General features: G+C 39.8%; 1 protein-coding gene across 6 annotated transcripts in view; it reads left to right on the top strand.

Annotated features, from left to right (window-relative positions):
* The window catches only part of tmem232 (transmembrane protein 232), a 93,759-nt gene that overhangs the window by 39,116 nt on the left and 34,279 nt on the right, over window positions 1-20,364 (top strand). For 4 of the 6 annotated variants that reach the window (XM_069892662.1, XM_069892709.1, XM_069892702.1 and 1 more), the window contains 3 exons: window positions 1,456-1,613; window positions 10,645-10,744; window positions 19,965-20,131. In XM_069892662.1, the coding sequence (XP_069748763.1) occupies window positions 1,456-1,613; window positions 10,645-10,744; window positions 19,965-20,131 (425 nt within the window). The remainder of the gene's footprint in view (window positions 1-1,455; window positions 1,614-10,644; window positions 10,745-19,964; window positions 20,132-20,364) is intronic. The other 2 variants (XM_069892673.1, XM_069892693.1) reach the window with 2 other exon arrangements.

The raw sequence follows: 20,364 nt of genomic DNA, 5'->3' as shown, positions 1-20,364 counted from the left end.
GATGCAATGATGACATTGAATGCATGTGACTTACCAGCGGGAGATTCAAACTTGAAGTAGCAGCGACAAGGTCTCTGCCCGGCGTGTACATTATACATCACTCAGGATCCTGACAGTGTAATGTTGCAGGAACTGCCTCCTTTTGCTTCGGAATGCTGGGTCGCTATATAAAAGGTCACACTTACCTTTCTTTTCTTGGTTCAGTGTGAATGACCTGACCTGGCTTTAAACATGGGTCATTAACACACCAATTAAGTGGGATCTCTGTGAAAAAGGGATATATCATTCTGCCATCCCAGAAATGTCCCACATTCACTGGTCAAGGTACCACCCCATAGGCCCCAGCTTTCCCAACACCAGCTCTTAAGAATAGTTCAATGCCAAAGGAGGACCAACAATGTTCCTGGTTCCTTGCACAGCAGCACCCAGGAGCAATGAAGGCAGTGATTATCACCAAGTTTTTTTGATGTTCACAATCATCAAACAGGAGATTGCACCAGAAACTCATGGGCAGCCCTAACAAATCTCTCTTTTAAAGAACAGAGGGTACATGCCAGTGATTGTTTGAGATGGAGGACCACATGTGCTCTAATACTGCAATAAACAGAGTACTAGTGTAGATAATATGCCTCTTTTAAATTATTGTATCTGCACCAATCCATGAAAAGTTTGTCATCTGTAAATAGTACGTTTGAGTGATCATGTAAATCTACCTATTGCTTGGAAACAGTGATGCCATCAGAGACGGTTTAATTGTTAAATATAAATCTAACCATGATTATCAAGAAAGTGTTACTGGATGGTTTCAAACAAGCAATACTTAAAATATATATATAATTATAATGGCCTATAAGTTTTATGTTTAAAAATTGGTTGGATGAAAGTGATTTTTTTTTCCACTTATGAAGAACTATATTTCCTTATTTCCTTTCAAAATATTTGGAATATTATATGCTGCAATTAAGTGCTTGGCATCCAAAATTCTGATAGCCTCTTAGTGGAATACAGGTTCCAATACATTCATTAATACATAGAGTGTTGGAGACCTTAAAAAGGTCTCTAATGTAATCCACCCTCCTGAAGGAATAGTGGGTCGACACCTTTGGTATCTCTGACCCCGGATAAAACTTGATTAATGCTCCAAATAGGTGTCAAGTATACTGTACTTTCTGTGACATCTCTCATTTGTCTTAGCGAACATGCTAAAGAAAATTTAATTAATCTTCTTTCCATCAGAAAATAGATGTACAAAAAAATTTGAACAGTTTCTTTTTAGTTCCCAGTTACACGCCAAGATTTATTTTGAATTTAAGACTTTTGATATTGATCCAATCTAATATTTAATTAAAAAATATAATACAGTATATTTAATTAAATAGTAATTAAAATTAAATTGGAGAATATTAATTTAGCACTATTTTTAGTACTAATGTAATTTATTTTTTATTTCTCAAGAAGCTTTGGATATTCTCTTGATTTCTTTGGACCATGCACCATTTCATCGAGAACAGATTCCAGTTTTGTTCTTCCTTGCAGAGTCTGTGCTGTACTGGATTTGTACAGATACTGTGACACAATCACATCTCAACATGCGCCATGTCAAAATTATAAAGGTACTTAATTAAGTGAAAACTTTAAATACAGAAGCATAGTAAGAGGGTAAAACACTTTGTCACAAAATTGATTGAAGTTCTATGTTACACGTGTGTTTTAGAATGTTTTGATAAGTTCTCCAGAAAAACCTGACTCACAAATACCTAAATTCAAATACTCTTCCTTTTTTTTAAATTTTTTTATTTTTCACACTATAAACCACATTGATCAAGATACATACATTTTCCTTTTCAAATATATAAAGTGTCATTTTCTCCCCACCCTCCCTACCTCCCCTCCCATTCATTTAAAGTTCAGAATCTAAGATACATTAAACCCGTCAAACAATGTTGTCACTCAATAAAAATAAACAAGAAATTCCACTGAGTCAATTCTTTTCATTCCCTTCTCCTTCTGTCATTTTAGGTGTTAGATGTCCCCGGTAGGTTTTCTCTATTGTGTTTCATGTATGGCTCCCATATTTGTTCAAATATTGTAATATTATTTCTTAAATTATATGTTATTTTTTCTAATGGAATACATTTATTCATTTCTATATACCATTGTTGTATTCTCAAGTTATCTTCTAATTTCCAGGCTGACATAATACATTTTTTTGCTACGGCTAGGGCTATCCTAACAAATCTTTTTTGTGCACCATCCAAATCAAGTCCAAATTCTTTGTTTTTTATGTTACTTAGGAGGAAGATCTCTGGGTTTTTTGGTATATTGCTTTTTGTGATTTTATTTAATATCTGGTTTAGATCTTCCCAAAATTTTTTCACTTTCTCACATGTCCAGATTGCATGAATTGTTGTTCCCATTTCGTTTTTACAGCGAAAACATCTGTCAGATACTGTTGGGTCCCATTTATTTAACTTTTGAGGTGTAATGTATAGCCTGTGTTTCCAGTTATATTGTATCATACGTAACCTCGTGTTTATTGTATTTCTCATAGTTCCCGAGCATAGTTTCTCCCATGTTTCATTCTTTATTTTTATGCTTAGATCTTGTTCCTATTTTTGTTTGGTTTTACCATTTGTTTCCTCATTCTCCATTTCTTGTAGTTTAATATACATTTTTGTTATTAATTTTTTGATTATCATTGTGTCTGTAATCACATATTCAAAATTACTTTCCTCTGGTAACCTCAGACTGCTTCCCAATTTGTCCTTCAAGTAGGATTTCAGTTGGTAGTATGCCAACACTGTATCTTGAGTTATATTATATTTCTCCTTCATTTGTTCAAAGGATAATAATTTATTTCCTGAAAAGCAATTTTCTATTCTTTTGATCCCTTTTTTCTCGCATTCTCTAAAGGAAAGGTTATCTATTGTAAAAGGGATTAGATGATTTTGCGTCAGTATTAGTTTTGGTAGTTGGTAATTTGTTTTATCCCTTTCTACATGAATCTTCTTCCAAATATTGAGCAGATGATGTAATACTGGAGAATTCCTACATTGTACCAATTTTTCATCCCATTTATATAATATATGTTCGGGTATCTTCTCCCCTATTTTATCTAGTTCTAATCTAGTCCAATCTGGCTTTTCCCTTGTTTGATAAAAATCTGATAGGTATCTTAATTGTGCGGCTCTATAATAATTTTTAAAGTTTGGCAGTTGTAAGCCTCCTTGTTTATACCATTCTATTAATTTATCTAGTGCTATCCTCGGTTTCCCCCCTTTCCATAAAAATTTCCTTATTATTTTCTTTAACTCCTTGAAGAATTTCTCTGTCAAGTGTATTGGCAATGCCTGAAATAGATATTGTATCCTTGGGGAAATGTTCATTTTAATACAGTTTATCCTTCCTGTTAGTGTTAGTGGTAAGTCTTTCCAATGCTCTAAGTCGTCCTGTAATTTTTTCATTAGTGGATAATAATTGAGTTTATATAGATGGCCGAGGTTTTTATTTATTTGTATACCTAGGTATCGTTTTGCTTGCATTTGCCATCTGAATGATGACTTTTTCTTAAATTTTGAGAAATCCGCATTATTCATTGGCATTGCTTCTCTTTTATTTACGTTAATCTTGTATCCCGACACTTCTCCATATTCCTTCAATTTCTTATATAATTCTTTTATTGATATTTCTGGTTCTGTTAAGTATACTATAACATCATCTGCAAATAAACTGATTTTATATTCCTTGTCTTTTATTTTTATCCCTTTTATTTTATTTTCTGTTCTTGTCAGTTCTGCTAGTGGTTCTATGGGTAACACGAACAATAAGGGCGATAGTGGGCATCCCTGCCTTGCTGATCTGCTTAAGTTAAATTGTTTTGATATATATCCATTCACTGTCACTTTCGCCAATGGCCCTTTATATAATGCTTTAATCCAATTAATATATTTCTCTGGTAAACTGAATTTTTGTAGTAGTTTGAATAAATAATTCCATTCTACTCTGTCAAAGGCCTTCTCTGCGACTAAAGCAACCGCTACTGTTGGAGCTTTATTTCCTTCTACTGCATGAATTAAGTTAATAAATTTACAAATATTGTCTGTTGTTCGTCTTTTTTTAATAAATCCAGTTTGGTCTAGATTTACTACTTTTGCTACATAGTCGGCTAATCTACTTGCAAATAGTTTAGCTATTATCTTATAGTCTGTGTTAAGTAAAGATATTGGTCTATGTGACGCTGGTGCGAGTGGATCTTTCCCTGTCTTTGGTATTACTGTAATTATTGCTGTTTTGCATGAATCTGGTAAGCTTTGTGTTTTATCAATCTGGTTGATTACTTCCAGAGGGGAGGAATTAATAAATCTTTAAATGTTTTATAGAATTCTATTGGGAATCCATCCTCTCCTGGTGTTTTATTATTCGGTAGTTTTTTATTATCTCTTGTATTTCTACTATTTCAAATGGTTCTGTTAATTTATTTTGTTCCTCTATTTGTAATTTCGGTAGTTCAATTTTAGTTAAAAATTCATCTATTTTGTCTTCTTTCCCTTCGTTTTCAGTTTGGTATAATTGTTCGTAGAATTCTCTGAAGTTTTCATTAATTTCTGTTGGATTATATGTGATTTGTTTGTCTTTTTTCCTTGATGCCAATACCATTCTCTTAGTTTGTTCTGTCTTAAGCTGCCATGCTAGAATTTTGTGCGTTTTTTCTCCTTGTTCATAATATTTCTGTTTTGTCTTCATTATGTTCTTCTCCAGCTTATATGTTTGTAGTGTTTCATATTTTATTTTTTTATCTGCCAATTCTCTTCTTTTAGTTGTGTCTTCCTTCATTGCTAATTCTTTTTCTACATTTGCTATTTCCCTTTCCAACTGCTCTGTTTCCTGATTGTAGTCCTTCTTCATCTTGGTTACATAACTTATTATTTGCCCTCTGAAAAACGCTTTCATTGTGTCCCATAGTATAAACTTATCTTTCACTGATTCCACATTTATTTCAAAGTACATTTTAATTTGTCTTTCAATTAATTCTCTAAAATCCTGCCTTTTAAGTAGCATGGAGTTTAAACTCCATCTATACATTCTTGGAGGGATGTCCTCTAACTCTATTGTCAATATCAGGGGTGAGTGGTCCGATAATATTCTAGCTTTATATTCTGTTTTTCTAACTCTGTCTTGCATGCGAGCTGATAACAGGAATAGGTTTTATGTCTACCCGAATAATATGAATATTCCTTTTCCTTTGGGTGTTGTTTCCTCCATATATCCAAAAGTTGCATTTCTTGCATCGATTTAATTATAAATTTGGTTAATTTGTTCTTTCTGTTAATTTATTTCCCAGTTTTATCCATGTTTGAATCCAAATTAAGGTTGAAATCCCCTCCTATTAGTATGTTCCCTTGCATGTCTGCTATCTTCAAAAAAATATCTTGCATACATTTTTGATCTTCTTCGTTAGGTGAATATACATTGAGTAAATTCCAAAACTCTAAATATATCTGACATTTTATCATTACATATCTCCCTGCTGGATCTATTATTTCCTCTTCTATTTTAATTGGTACATTTTTAATGATTAATATAGCTACTCCTCTAGCTTTTGAATTATATGATGCTGCTGTTACATGTCCTATCCAATCTCTCTTTAATTTCTTGTGTTCCACTTCAGTTAGATGTGTTTCTTGCACGAATGCTATATCAATTTTTTCTTTTTTCAGTAAATTTAGCAGTTTCATCCTTTTGATTTGGTTATGTATTCGGTTAATATTTAAAGTCATATAGTTCAACATAGCCATTTCATACTTTGTTTATCTTTCCTTTCTGTTTCCTCATCATCACCTTTCCTTCTTATCCATTTCTGCTTTCTTGTTTTGAACACTTTATAAGACAACATTTCTAAAACATCAAACATTTCCCTTATTCTCCTATCTAAAAATTCTTTAACCCCACCCTCTCCTCCCCTTCCTGAGTTGCTCTTTAACCCTTGTCGGGCAACCACATCTCCCCTCTCCATTTGGATTTGCGAATTCACTCGCAAGCGTCAACTGATTTCGCAGTGACCGTAACTCCTCCCCACCCAGCCCCCCCCAGAAAAGATTTTAATTTTCATATACAACAAAGGTCACTCTCTTAATTCCCTCCTTACTTCCTCTCTTCCCTTTCTTTCCCTTATTAATTCTTATCTATACTCTATATATTTTCTTTTAAATACGGATACATTCATGTACACACATATATACATACACACACACACATATATATATATATATATATATATATACCCATATACACACATACATATAGTTCGTGGTCATTTTTGCTCTCGTTACATGTCTTCATCTCTCTGTCTGTTTTGTAGTTGTTCTGCAAATTTTTGTGCTTCCTCCGGATCCGAGAATAGTCTGTTTTGCTACCCTGGGATAACTATTTTAAGTACCGCTGAGTACTTTAGCATAAATTTGTATCCTTTTTTCCATAGGATCGCTTTTGCTGTATTAAACTCCTTTCTCTTCTTCAGGAGTTCAAAACTTATGTCTGGATAGAAAAAAATTTTTTGACCTTTGTATTCCAGTGGCTTTTTGTCTTCTCTTATTTTCTTCATTGCTTTCTCCAATATATTTTCTCTTGTTGTATATCTTAGGAATGTTACTAAAATGGATCTTGGTTTTTGTTGTGGCTGTGGTTTAGGGGCTAATGTTCTTTGTGCCCTTTCTATTTCCATTTCTTCCTGTAATTCTGGTCTTCCTAGGACCCTGGGAATCTTTTATAAATTCTCTCATATTCTTGCCTTCTTCATCTTCCTTAAGGCCCACTATCTTTATATTATTTCTTCTATTATAATTTTCCATTATATCTCTTCTGAGCTAACAGCTCTTGTGTCTCTTTAACTTTTTTATTATATTCTTCTAATTTCTTTTTTAAGTCCTCTACTTCCATTTCTACGGCTGTTTCTCGTTCTTCCACCTTGTCCACTCTTTTTCCTATATCTGACATGACCATCTCTAATCTATTCATTTTTTCTTCTGTACTTTTAATTCTTCTTTTTATTTCACTAAATTCTTGTGATTGCCATTCTTTTACTGATTCCATATATTCTTTAAAAAAATATATATCCATTTTCTTGCCCTTCCCTTCTCCATTTCTCTATGTTCTTCTTCTTCTTCCTCTGAGTTGGTCATCTGTTGTTTCCTTAATTTCTTTTTACTCTCTTCTTTCTTGTTCTCGTTGTTTTCTATGTTCTCTTGTTGTTGTGCTGTAGCTGTCATTCTCAGCTGTGGAGATCGACTCCTCAGCTGGTCCTCCTCCCGTCAGTGTTTTTTTTGTCTTGCGCATCGCGCATACTACGACTGACCTGAGGGAGCGGGCTTCTCTCTCCACAGCGGGCCTCCTCGGACAGGTAAGGCCCTCACCTTCTTCTTCCGATGTCTTTTCTTCTTCTCTTCTTCCCGTTGCTTTCGACTTTTCTTTCTTCGCTGCCATTTTCTTCCCACCTTTACTTTCACTTTATTTTAATTTTTGTGTTTGTGCCTTTGTGTTTTCTGTGTTTTTTTTAAACTTTTCCAGAGAGGGCTGGAATTCCCTGACCGGCCACTACTCCATCACGTGACTCTTATTCAAATACTCTTCTTGATGCCTGATTGGAACAATAATAAATTATAACCCAAAGGTTTTTTTCTCCTCTTTTCCTACCAGTCAGGGCCTTCAAGTAAAGCAGTGATTTAAAGACAGAAAACACTGCGAACATTCAGCAAGTCATGTAGCATAATTGACAAAGTTATCATTTGGGTCTGAAACTCTTCAACAGGGCCTGAAACATTATCACTCTTTATGTCCAGAGGTGCTGCTTGACTTCTGGCATTTTCTGTCCCCCGTTTTAGATTTTCAGCTTTTAAAAAAAATTTTGAACCACTATGTTCCTCCAGTTTGTACCATTTGCAATCTCTTGTGTCTCCATTTTGATGTACTCTCAACTGGAGATTTGTCAAAATCCTTTACTGATCCAAGAATGACATTGATAAGGCATGGTCACATGTGCACGAAAAGAACCTGATTTGAAAGACCAAATTATGGAAATTCACCCTGGTCAATTGCACAAATTGCTATATAAAGAAAGCAGCACTGAAGTCCACCTCTAAGATTAACCTCAATAGAATTATAAGGAATTGGTCATGAACTTCCAGAAAAGGGATCAAGCTCACTCCTCTATCCACATTAACAGTGCTGAAGTGGAGTTAGTAGACAGGTTTAAGTTCCTGGGAATAAATATCTCAAATGACCTGCCCTGGTCCACCCATGTTGATGCGATAGGGAAGAAAATGCACCAGCACCTCTAATTCCAAAGAAACTTGAGGAACTTTTGCATATCACCTACATCCCTCAACAACTTGTACATATGCACCATTAAAAGAATCCTGTTAGAGATCATCACTGTGTGGTACAGGAGCTATACCACCCGAGACCACAAGAAACAGTAGAGTTGTGAATTCAGCTCAGGATTCACACAAACCCCATCTTCCCCTCCACCATCTATTCCTCCCATGCCTTTGAAAAGCAGCCAACATATTAAACAACTCATCACATCCTGGCCACACTCTCTTCAGGTTCCTCCCATTGAGAAGATTCAGGAGTGTGAGATCTCATCCAACCAGATTCAAGAACAGTTTTTTCCTGCTGTTATCAGACTCCTTAATCAACCTTACACTAGTAGAATTATTGTGTTTTTGCTCTATATTAACTGATCTCTCTCTGCAATTCAGCACTTTTATACTCTGTTTTACTCCATACTAGAACGTTTTAGCCCCCTGCTTGATTTGCTTTGCACCTATGACTTTGTGGCTCTATACGGCAATAACACCATCTACAAATTCGCTGATGATACCACGATAGTGGGTTGTATAAAAAGGGACAATGAGTCAGCTACAGGAGGGAGACTGAAAACTTGGCTGAATAGTGTACTAACAACCACCTCTCACTCAATGTTACCAAAACCAAGGAGCTAATTGTGGACTTTAGGAAGAAAAAACCAGGTGTATGATCCAGTGATCGTTAGGGGATTAAAGGTGAAGTGGGTGAACAAATTTAAAATCGTAGGAGTTACTAACTTGGAGTACTTTTCTTGGACCTTGCATTGTGAAGAAAGAATGTTAGCACCTCTACTTCTTCAAGAATTTGTAGAGGCTTGGTATGACATTGATAACATTGGGAAACTTCTGCAGATGTGTAGTGGAAAGTGTACTGTTCAGCTGCATCACAGGGGGTATCAATAACTCTGAGCATAAAGCCCTGCAAAAGGTAGTGGATACAGCCCAGTACATCACAGGCAAAAATCCCCACCATCAAGAAAATCTACATGGCATGCTGTTATAATCATCAAGGATCCACACCACCCAGGACATGCTCTGATCTTGCTGCTGCAATCAGGAAAGAGGTATAGGTGCCATAGGATTCATGCCACAAGGTTCAGGAACAGTTGCTACCCCTCCACCATCAGACTCATAAACAACAAACTTAATCAGAGACTCATTTGAGGACTCTTTCATTGCACATTATTTATTATTGAATATTTATTTTCTGCATTGCACAGTCAGTTTGTTTACATTCTCTCTTTTCTATATGCATATTTTCTTGAACTACTGAGAAGTGGAAATTTTGGCTGGCCTGTAGGAAGAAGGAATGTGAGGGGTGTATGTAATCTGACAATAAATTTGAACTTTGAATCTCTGGGTTGATGTGCTGCATTCCTCACAGAATCAACTTTGTCACAGTGCTTTGTGCAATGCAAAATACAAATCGCTAGTTTACTACAAACCACATTTTGAAAATCCAGCTGGAAATGAATTCCTGAACATAAATATTTAAAGGAGAAAATTGACTTCATTCCTTCAGGGAAAAAGAAAATCAGAGGAGATTGGCACCTACTCAGAGAAGGTGGGAAAGGGATGTTGTTAAATGACAATGTATCCTACTACAAGAAACTATTCAGATCATTTCAGACTCAAGAACCATTAAGTCTAGAGTAGAATTAATCCAAGGTTTAAGCAATAATACGAGCATTCCGGGTAGTTTTTGCATGCAGTTATTCAAATAGAAAAAAAACCATACACCAATATTTTTTTCCTGAACAGAGAATAGGACACACAAAATTTGGTGCCCAAAGACCATTGGTCCCCTTGGTTGATAAACCTAGTTTCAGAGAACTCCAAAGCAAAGCAAAGTTCATGTGCAGAAGGAGGTTGTTCACCTGCTTTATTTCGGAGTGCAGTGATCTGTTCATTTAAAATTTATTGATTTCATCTATTTCCTTTTACGTGCATATTCCTACTTGAGAGTCCAAAGGCACCTTCCTGGTAATAAGTTATTATTAGTTGTGTAATATTTGCACCAAAACTGAGATGATTCAAGTTCATGAATGATAGTAAAATAATATTTTATAATCTAAATTACCCAACATTGATAATCATACATTTCTTTCCAGCTGCCAGAATTGATGTAATAGGATCTCAATAAAATAAAAACCAATATTCAGGACTAAGGTTTCAATTAAACTTTTCACTGAATGGAGATGTAATCAACTTTGAATTCATTACCTTTGTACATTCTATAGTGCATAATATTTAGAATCTATGTTTTTTTTTCTTTCAATAGGTTGGATTTTTCACATTTGTAAGATTGTTTATTTTTCACCTTGCTGGATTTATTGGACCCTTTGAGCAGTATAAATATCGCCTTCAGAAGTACTTAAATGGTAAGATTTAAAGAAAACAAGGTACTGAATATCAGGATGCAGTATGTTTGAATGGTCAAAGTTCCACAAACAGTCACAGAAGTAGCAGAAATTTTATTCTTTCACATGAGGAACGTGGTATTTATATCTGCTGAGTGGATTGTGTGCCCTACAATGGCCATTTGTGTTATAAGCAGGAAAGTCGTCAGAAAAACTATCAGGAACCTCTTGTGACAGTTGGGATGAAATTTGTAGTTCTGCTGTTTGTTTGTGTAATCCATTATTGGATGAAGGATGGGATTACAGTCCACAGAAACCTTCTTATTCCACTTCTCCCTTTTTTTATATTTACAGACTCACCACTATTTTATGCACATTTTCCCCACACCTCACCTACATGCTAACCACTCTTATTCAACATACATTCTCCAAATACCTCTTGAGAAAACCACACAGTCTGATCCAGAAAACAAACACTGGTGGAGAATCAAGGTCTCCTGCCTCTTCACCACATGAGAATACACGCTGACCATCTTGGGCAGGGAGAGAATTCAGTGTAAGTGGCAATCATCTGGTTCCAGATGATGGCAGCGCAGCACGGCATGGCTGCAACGGCCTCTCCAGACTGAAACGGTCAAAGCGGAGTGCCTGCTCAATTTTTAAAGGATGAAGATGAGACGGTAGTGCAGTGGAGTCGGGAAGCTGAGAAGAACTGCGAAGTAAGGTGAAGGTGTGGAAGACGCGGTGTGACCTGGTCTGCTGTAGTGAGGACGAGGCTTCCAGACGTCAGGTGCTGCCGGTGGCCGAGGAGGAGATGCTGTGGCGGGTCTGAGGAGCTGCGTTTGCGGAGCTGCGTCTGCGGAGCTGCGTCAGGGTGTCTGGAGGGGGTGGCATATGCCTGGCCGCCTGTTTTGCAGAGGTGTCCAGGAGCCTGGAGTGGCTGTGTCATGTGCCTGGCCTGGAGGTTTGGGAGGCTGTGCCATCTTTGAGTGCGGAGCCCTGTGGCGGATGATGGGGTCAGAGTGGAGGCCATAGGGGTCTCTCTACTGTTACAGTGCCGAAGCTGACAGGCCTGTATGGACTTGTGAACTGTGTGGCAGTTCTTCTTTTCAAGCCACTGAACTTTCTAAAATCTAAGTCTCTGAAATATGATGTCTCCACTGTGCCTATCGTCTAGTTTTTCATCTTTTCTGTACTGTTAGCACTTTTTTTTCACTCATGATGTAGTTTTGTGTAGGTGTGTTTTAGTCTTGTATAGTTTTTATCTTTTGTTTTGTCTGGAGCAGAAATGGCGTCTTGTGTGTTCTGATGTGTAATCACAGTTATGTGGGTAGTGTTGTGGTATCTGGAGGACTTAATTTTATTTTAAACTATGTACTGCATACTGGTTTTAAATGACAATAAGGGCTACTGCTACGACTACGACTACATGGTTGTGCATTACATCCTCTCGCTCTACCTTATTTTTCCAGAGTTAGAAGCAAATCACCCTGCACATACATCATGGTTAGCAAATTGCAGCAGCTTCCCAGCCAATTTTATCTCTCCACTGACCTGTCACATCACTTTCTGTTTTATTTTGGATATTCAATGCAACAAGAGGCCATTAAATTTTCATGATGTACTGTTAGTTGATCTAACTCTTATATGCATCATTTAAGTACTTCAAAACATAGGTTTAAGGAGGGGATCTGCAAATGGTTCATTACTCGGCACAAGTACTCAGTTGCTAAGGCTGAACACTTGGATCCCAGAAATACTGTTTCACAAGAGGTGGAGATCACTCACTGACCTCTTTTAAACTGCAGCACCTGGGGTAGGGCTCCCAGGACCCAGTGCGATTACTGGGGCAAAGGTGGTGGAAGCACCTTTTAAATCGCGGGGGATCTACCCATTAAATCGCCAACCCGGCAATTTAAGGGGATCCTGCCCCCACGATGCCGCGTTACATACTCACCGGAAGTACTGCCAGATGTTCGGATGCTGGCTGTCCGGTGACGCACGAACGCAAGCGCTGAAGTCACCGGAATAAGTGGGTCGGCCATTTTCATTCTCAAATCAACTGTGGACGTAACCTAGACAAGTTTAACTGGGTTTCCTGACTACATCTGAGGTAGGTCAGGGACCCAATTGGATTCCAACGGGGTTGACTAGGTCAGACCCTTTCATACTGCCACGTAACTGGGGCGCTAACTGGACAAATTGCCCGGTTAATCCCATTTTACACAGCAGTTTGAAAGGGCCTAATTATTGCACTGCAACAAACCCAAATGCTGATTTTGGGGGCCTGGGAATTAAGATCCAGCATAAACACTGCCAAATTCCATTTGATTATCCATATAAAATATTAATAATTGGTAATTGTATCTCTTTTGAAAGTTAGTAGCTTTTTTTCCCTGTCACTTTATTTTTAGATTACAATCTGCAGAAGACTAAGGCAATAATTTGGGCATCCTCTAAAAATTAAAATTAAAAACTGAAATTCAAGATTACTTTAATTTTACTTCATAACATTTGAGTAATTTGACAATACTTTTAGTCTGGTATGATTGGTAGGAACAAAAATAGAAAATACGGGAATACTCAGTGGGTCAATGCTGTGGGAAGAGAAACACAGTTGATTTTTTGGGTTGGATACAGTTTGTCTTGATCAAAAATGAAACAAATGCAGATTAGTAATTGTTTAGTGGAATACCTGCTTTCAGTCTCACGGGCAGCCTGACCTTCCCATTGGTTATCACGTTAATTTCCTATCTCATGCTCATATCAGTTAATGACCTCCTGCCCTATTACAATGAGGCCAATGCACGCATGAGGAACAGCACCTCATCTTCTGTCTGGGCACAATGCATCCTACTGGACTCAATGTTGAATTCTACACCCACAGATAATTTGATTTCTGATACTACTACAGAATATGACACTTCTTGGAATTCTGAATTTTTTGGATAATAGAATAATAGTAACACTGGTATGTTAATTAATTGCACTGATTTCAGATTTGCACAAAACAGTGACACACTCCAACTAGAAGGGTCTCTGTAGAGGGGTGGGGTATTGCAGCAACAGCAGTGAATGGTGGGGGTTGTGGTAGCACTAGATGGGGGGTGGGGGGGGGACACCGGATGTCCAGCTATCTACGATGAATTGGGCACCCATATACGGCGAATCAGAGGTGCTGGACTCTGTTTTTTCCACTGGCACCTTTAAAGTAAGGATTCCCTAGGGTTCCACTAATTACTGACACGGGACATTCAAACATGAATTGAGCATGGGTCGTGTTTGACGCCATATGTGAGCTTTGGTGTGCAGACAACATCCATGGAAAAAAATTTTTGGTTTTAATAATTCCAGATAAAAGATTACGTACCTGTATTAGTTCAGCTTGATTTTTTTTCTCCCTTTTTTTTGGCGTGGAGGACATTCCTAGTCTGACCATTCTGGCTGGACATTCTGTTCTGCTCTGCATTTCACAACTCCCATGTTCTTTTGTCTATGTTTCACACTCTTGAACTGCTCCCAAATTACTCGTTAATCTGAAAACCTGATTACAGTTTATCCCCATGTTACCCCAGTTTCACCATTATCAAAATCATACTCCTTCTCATTCCCTTGCTTCTTTTGCTGCCTTTTCAGTTCTGATGAAGGGTATTTTTTCAGAAATATTTGCCCCATTTCTCTTCCTACAGATGTGACCTGACATGCTATCTTTAGCATTTTCTAAATTTGATTTAGCTTTTCCAGCCATTGCAGTTTCTTTCATTTTCATTTACTAGTTTAATAGAAAGTACAACTTAAAACAATAAAATAGATTGCATTTTTCCATTGCTATCTTAAATAAGATAGAAAATAATTTCCATTAAATTGCATTTTTCGCTTTATAATTTACTCCTGCAGAATTTTCAAGTGACCATTTTAAGCATCAGCGTGAACTAAAGTCTAAAACATTATTGCTTCTCAAATGTCTTATTGTTTTGTGAGTAGGGGATGATAATGGTTTCTTAAAAGCTCATGAAGACATGTTCTGCAATTGTTGGTCAGCTAATGCAAGGTTTACCCCACCACCCTCAACAATAAAGGTTCACAATGAGACCCTGGAAAATGTGAACTCTTCTCTATCTGAAGAACCACCTCCTAAGATTAATACAAATGTTGATGATACAGTTTTCCACAGCCCCAATGCTGTCTGGGGAAGAGAGTGTTCCCATTTCAAATCTGCCAAGAATCCCCTGATCTGTCATGCAACAATGAGCTCCAGCCTTCTCCACGGTTTAAAGATATGGACAACTGTATGCAATCACCTCAAAGTTCTGGAAGGTCATTACATTTGCTTTCTGTGGAAAATCATACGAATCCACTGGCAGGAAGTGTGATCCAAGATCATTTTCCCAGTGTCGAGATTGCCAGGAGCATGGATGTAAACCGTTCAGAATGTTCTCAAAGCCTCCTTGAAAAAATGTAAAATTCTCCAAGCTTCTTGAAATTCTGGGGCCTATGACTAATGAAAATGAAGAAACTGCATTCAGGATGACACCGAGAGCCTTGCTCCCTCCCACTCTGCTCTTGCCAGTGAAATAATGTTGTAATTGCTTCGTTCAAACTGATTTCTCTGTCACTCTGTATTGTTTTATTGTGGTACTATGTATGGGTTTGTACTGACAATAACCACACCAGCAATGCGACTATAAGACAGCTTTAATAAACTAATATGTACACTAAGGTCTTGTCTCTCTCTGCAAGATGAACCTGGAAGGTTAGACTGTAGCTTTATATACAAGGTCACCGGAATGACCCCTGGTGACCTAGTGGTGTAATTACACATCACCAGATTCACCCCCCCCTTAAAAAATTATTATTTCGCCCTCCCCCCCCCCCCACGTCCTCCTTCCCTTGTTCATGTCCAAATTTTTTCGTGGCTTCAGTTGCCTTCTGGACCTCCTTGGTAGTGGTATAGGGGTGGGGAGTGCAGTCTGCCTTTCAGTCTTTCTTGGTGGAGGTGTGGGAGTGGGAAGTACTAGATGGCCATGTGGGCTGGGATTAGGTATTGTATGGGATTAGGTCCTGCCATCAAGTCTAGGGTGGTGATATTTTGTGGGGCGGGGGTACCCAGGGTCCTGATTTCCGGGGTGGGTGATATAGTCATCTGGGGTGACTCGATGGACGACTGTTCTAGTGACTGCTGCTGAGCTCCTTGTTGATCCGTAGACATCTGTGTTTCCTCTGCGTTGTTCACACATCTGGCCGGCATGAGATCCCTGGTGGCCACCAAGTCTTCTCTTCCATCTGGGAATGTGACGAAGGCATACTGAGGGTTCGCGTGCCTCAACTCCACTTGATCCACCAGCGGGTCTGCTTTGTAGGGTCTGCAGTGCTTCCGGAGGAGAACAGGTCCCAGTGTCATCATCCATTTAGGCAGCACTGTGCCCGTCGTGGCTTTCCTTGTGAAAGAAAAGATATGGTCATGTGGGGTTATGTTAGTGGCAGTACACAACAACGAACGTATAGAGTGTAGGGCCTCTGGCAACACTTCTTGCCACCTAGTAACAGGCAGGTCTTTTGCTTTTAAAGTCAAGAGGACCGTTTTCCAAATAGAGGCATTTTCCCTTTTGACTTGTTCATTCCCCCTGGGATTGTAACTTGTAGTGCGCTGGTAGCAATCCCTCTCGTGGAGGTACTGCTGTACTTCTGCACTCATGAATGCAGCACCCCTGTCTGTGTGTATGTAGTTCGGGTACCCAAATATGCTGAAGATGGGTTGGAGGCATTTTATAACAGTGGCTGCTGATACATCAGAACACGGGATTGCAAAGGGGAAACGGGAATATTCATCTATTATGTTGAGGAAATAGACATTTCTTTTAGTGGACGAGCGGGCCTTTAAAATCGAGGCTGAGGCGCTCAAAAGGTTTGGTAGCTTTTATCAGGGTGACTTTGTCTGGCCGGTAAAATTGATGGGGCAGCTCTTGTTCACTGACCTCACTTCCTCTACTGAAAATGGGAGGTTTTGGGGTTTAATGAAGTGAAACAGTCTAGCGACCCCTGGGTGGCCCAGCTCATTGTGCAAGTTCTGCAACGGGGATGTGTGGTTAAGGAGAGCGTGTCTGGGGGCTTGTTGAGTCTCCCAGGGCAGTATAGAATGTCGTAGTTAAATGTAGACAATTCTATCCGCCAGCGCAGGATTTTGTCGTTCTTAATTCAAACATAAAAGCACAGACTGTTGGTCCGTGACGAGGGTGAAGTGTTTGCACGCCAGATAATGTCGCCAGTGCCTTACTGCTTCCACAATGGCTAGGGCCTCCTTCTCTACTGCTGAGTGTCTTACCTCTGACCTCCTGTAGGGTTCGCAAGAAAAAGGCCACCGGTCGTTCGTCTTGGTTTAGGGTAGCTGCCAGAGCCACATCGGATGCATCCGTTTCTACTTGAAACGGAATCGACTCATCTATGGACCACATGGTAGCTTTAGCGATATGGTCCCTAATGTCTTTGAATGCTCTGGTGGGTGCTGGGCAGAGTGGGAAAACTGAGGCTTTTATAAGTGGGCGAGTCCTGTTGGCGTAGTAAGCGAACACCTTCTATCACTATCTATCAAACACCTTTTTAGTGCTTTCAGTATGTGTGGCACTGGGAGGTCTAGGAGAGGGCACATACGGGCTGGGTCTGGGCTGATTTCCCCATTCTGCACTATGTAGCCCAGGATTGGCAACTTTTTGGTGCTAAAAACGCATTTGTCCCTGTTGTATGTTAGGTTCCTTTCTTTGGCTGCCTGAAAGAAGCATTTTAAGTTTGTGTCATGATCCTCCTGAGTATGGCCACAGATTGTCACGTTGTCTAAGTAGGGGAACACGGCTTTCAGTTGGAACTCCTCTACTATTCGGACCTTTTCTCTCTGAAGCAGGGACACTCCATTGGTGATACCGAAGGGGGATCGCAGAAATTGATACAGCCTGCCGTCTGCCTCAAATGCTGTGTAAATGCGATCGCTGTTTCTAATGGGCAGTTGGTGGTATGCTGCCTTCAGGTCTATGGTGAAGAATACTTTATACTGCGCAATGTTGTTGACCATGTCTGCTATGCATGGCAGGGTGTGGGCATCTAGTTGTGTAAATTTGTTGATTGGCTGTAATCCACTACCATGCGCAGTTTTTCTCCTGACTTTACTACAACCACTTTGGCTCTCCAGGGGCTGATGTTCTGCTCTATGATGCCCTCCTATAGTAGCCTGCGGACCTCTGTCCTAATGAAGGCTCTGTCTCTTGGGCTGTACCTCCTGCTCTTTGTGGCTGTTGGTATGCATTCTGGGGTCAGGTGTGTGAATAGCGGAGGGGGTTCTATGTTCAGGACAGACAGGCTGCAGTGTTGTTTCTTCGTAAGGCGTAGTGGGGGGTGAGGCCCGTTGTGCACTATTGTAATGCTTTCTAACTGGCACTGAAAATCTAACCCCAATAGTACCGGGGCACAGAGGTGAGGGAGTACTAGTAATTTGAACCCTTCGTATTTTGTGCCCTGGATTTCTAGAGTAACCCTGCAAAACTGTTTTACCTCAGCTACAAGGGTTCTGTCTGCTAACAGGATCCGGTGCTCACTCGGGCGTGTGGGGAGGGCAAGGCGGTTGACTAACCACTGGTCAATAAAACTTTCAGTGCTTCCACTATCTATTAAGCAATTTACCCTCACATCATTAATTTTGATGCACACAGTGGCATCAGATAAATTGTGTGGACTCGCCTGATTCATGCGTAGGGAAGCAAGTCTGGCATGTCCTTCCATCCGATAGTACTTGGCGTCATATTCATCTCCTGAAGACTGTGTCCTCTGCTCTGTAGCATTTGTCCAAGATGGCCAGCTGCACATGGCATTCTTCTTCTTTTTGTCTGTGGAGAAAGAAGAGCTTTCCAGCCTCTCATTAGCATGAGAATGGGCCTTGGGGCTTCTACAGACTTTTGCATAATGCCCACATTTTCCACAGTTGGAACAGACATTTTCTCTGGCAGACTCCCCTACTTGTGACCTGGTCATGAACCTGTACCGGGTGTGGAGTTCGCTATGCCCCTTACTGTAATGCCTCTGTAAAGTGCTTATTGCCTCTTGGTAGGACCTGGCATCCTGTATAAGGGAGTGAGGGTGGTCTCCCAGCTGTGCTAACAGCAGCATTAATAGCTCTTTATCCGATGCCTCAGCACCCTCCACATAATTTAGAATGCATCTCTGCCAACGGGCGAATTGCATGCCAGCTCCGGGATTTCTGTGGTTGAGCTCCAGCCTGTCTGGTCACAGCACATGGTTAAGCTGCAGTCTCTGGTCCCTTAGGTAATGTGGGTGCACCCTGGGGGTCGTTCCTGGTCTTCACGTGGTCTCTAGGTCTAGGTGTAGCAAGGGCGGACCCTGGGGTACTGGGAGCTACTGGTAGAGCCTCTGTGGGGCGTGTGTCTGCTGGAGGAGTAACCTAGGTGCTTGGGGCTGTTGGCTGAGTCTCTGGCTTTGGGACGTTTGCAGCGGCCTTAGGGAGGATCCCAGCAGTAGCGTCAGGTCTCCATGGTACTGGGGAAATTGTTGCTGGGGGAGTGACAGTAGCGGTGTCTGCTTTTCCTGGCTCTGGAGTGGTCGGGAATTCTGCACATACATGGCGATCGGGAGCATGACTTTTAGAGATCCTTCCATCTGTGCTTGTAGAGGCCCTTTTCTGATTGGACTGGGGTTTAGGGTCAGCAGTGCCAAACCCACAGGCAGGCAGGGCTCTTGGCCGTTTCTTACTTGCCATATCATACTTCTGTGGTCTTCCACGCATTCCACCACGATTCCAGTACAGCGGTCCCTCGCCGTCTCTGTCCTCAGATGCACGTGCGTGCTGGTCGTCCCCAGATTCTATTCCTCAGGAAGAGTCTTCAGGTGGTCGGGAATGTGTGTTGAAGCAGAAGCAGCTTCCATCCTAGTAGCTATGATATTAGTTTATTAACTTGTACTGACAATAACCACACCAGCAGTGCGAGTATAAGACAGCTTTAATAAACTAATGTGTACACTAAGAAGTCTTGTCTCTACAAGACTGTAAGGCTAGACTGTAGCTCTGGACTGCTTTATATACAAGGTCACCGGGATGACCCCTGGTGACCTAGTGGTGTAATTACATATCACTACAGGGTTGACCAGCTGGATTGCACACAGAACAAACTTTATCATTGTACCTTGGTTATACATGATAATGAACCAGTGATCTGATTTCAAGATATTATTATGTTTGTAGGACTCCCAGACTGTGAGGCATGTTATCAATCCTATCCAACTATTCTGTTGCATGTTCACTTCATCATTGATGCAGGAGAAATAATCTGTGGCTCCCTGGTATCAACTGAAGAACATGCTCGTAATAATGGTTCAGATGAGGAACTGAAGAAAAAATGCTTTGGCCAGGTGAGAAAATGAAAGGTCATGGTGGAGAAATTTATAAAATGATTCAGTATTGACTTTTTGTCAAAGTATATCAAGTAATCAGTATTTCTAACAAGGAGACCAACTTCTCCCAGCCTAAAATGGAATTTTTACTTTCGAGTTACTCATGCAACAGGTTGTTGTCTGGAGAACAGCTCTGTTAATATTTTAGTTACAAGAGAAAGACAGAATTCGGGAAGCTTGACATTACTTCA

Source organism: Narcine bancroftii, chromosome 1 (assembly GCF_036971445.1).
Source record: "Narcine bancroftii isolate sNarBan1 chromosome 1, sNarBan1.hap1, whole genome shotgun sequence".
Taxonomy (NCBI): domain Eukaryota; kingdom Metazoa; phylum Chordata; class Chondrichthyes; order Torpediniformes; family Narcinidae; genus Narcine; species Narcine bancroftii.
The sequence above is the reverse complement of the archived record's forward strand: the minus strand, read 5'-3'. Positions and strand labels throughout refer to the sequence as shown.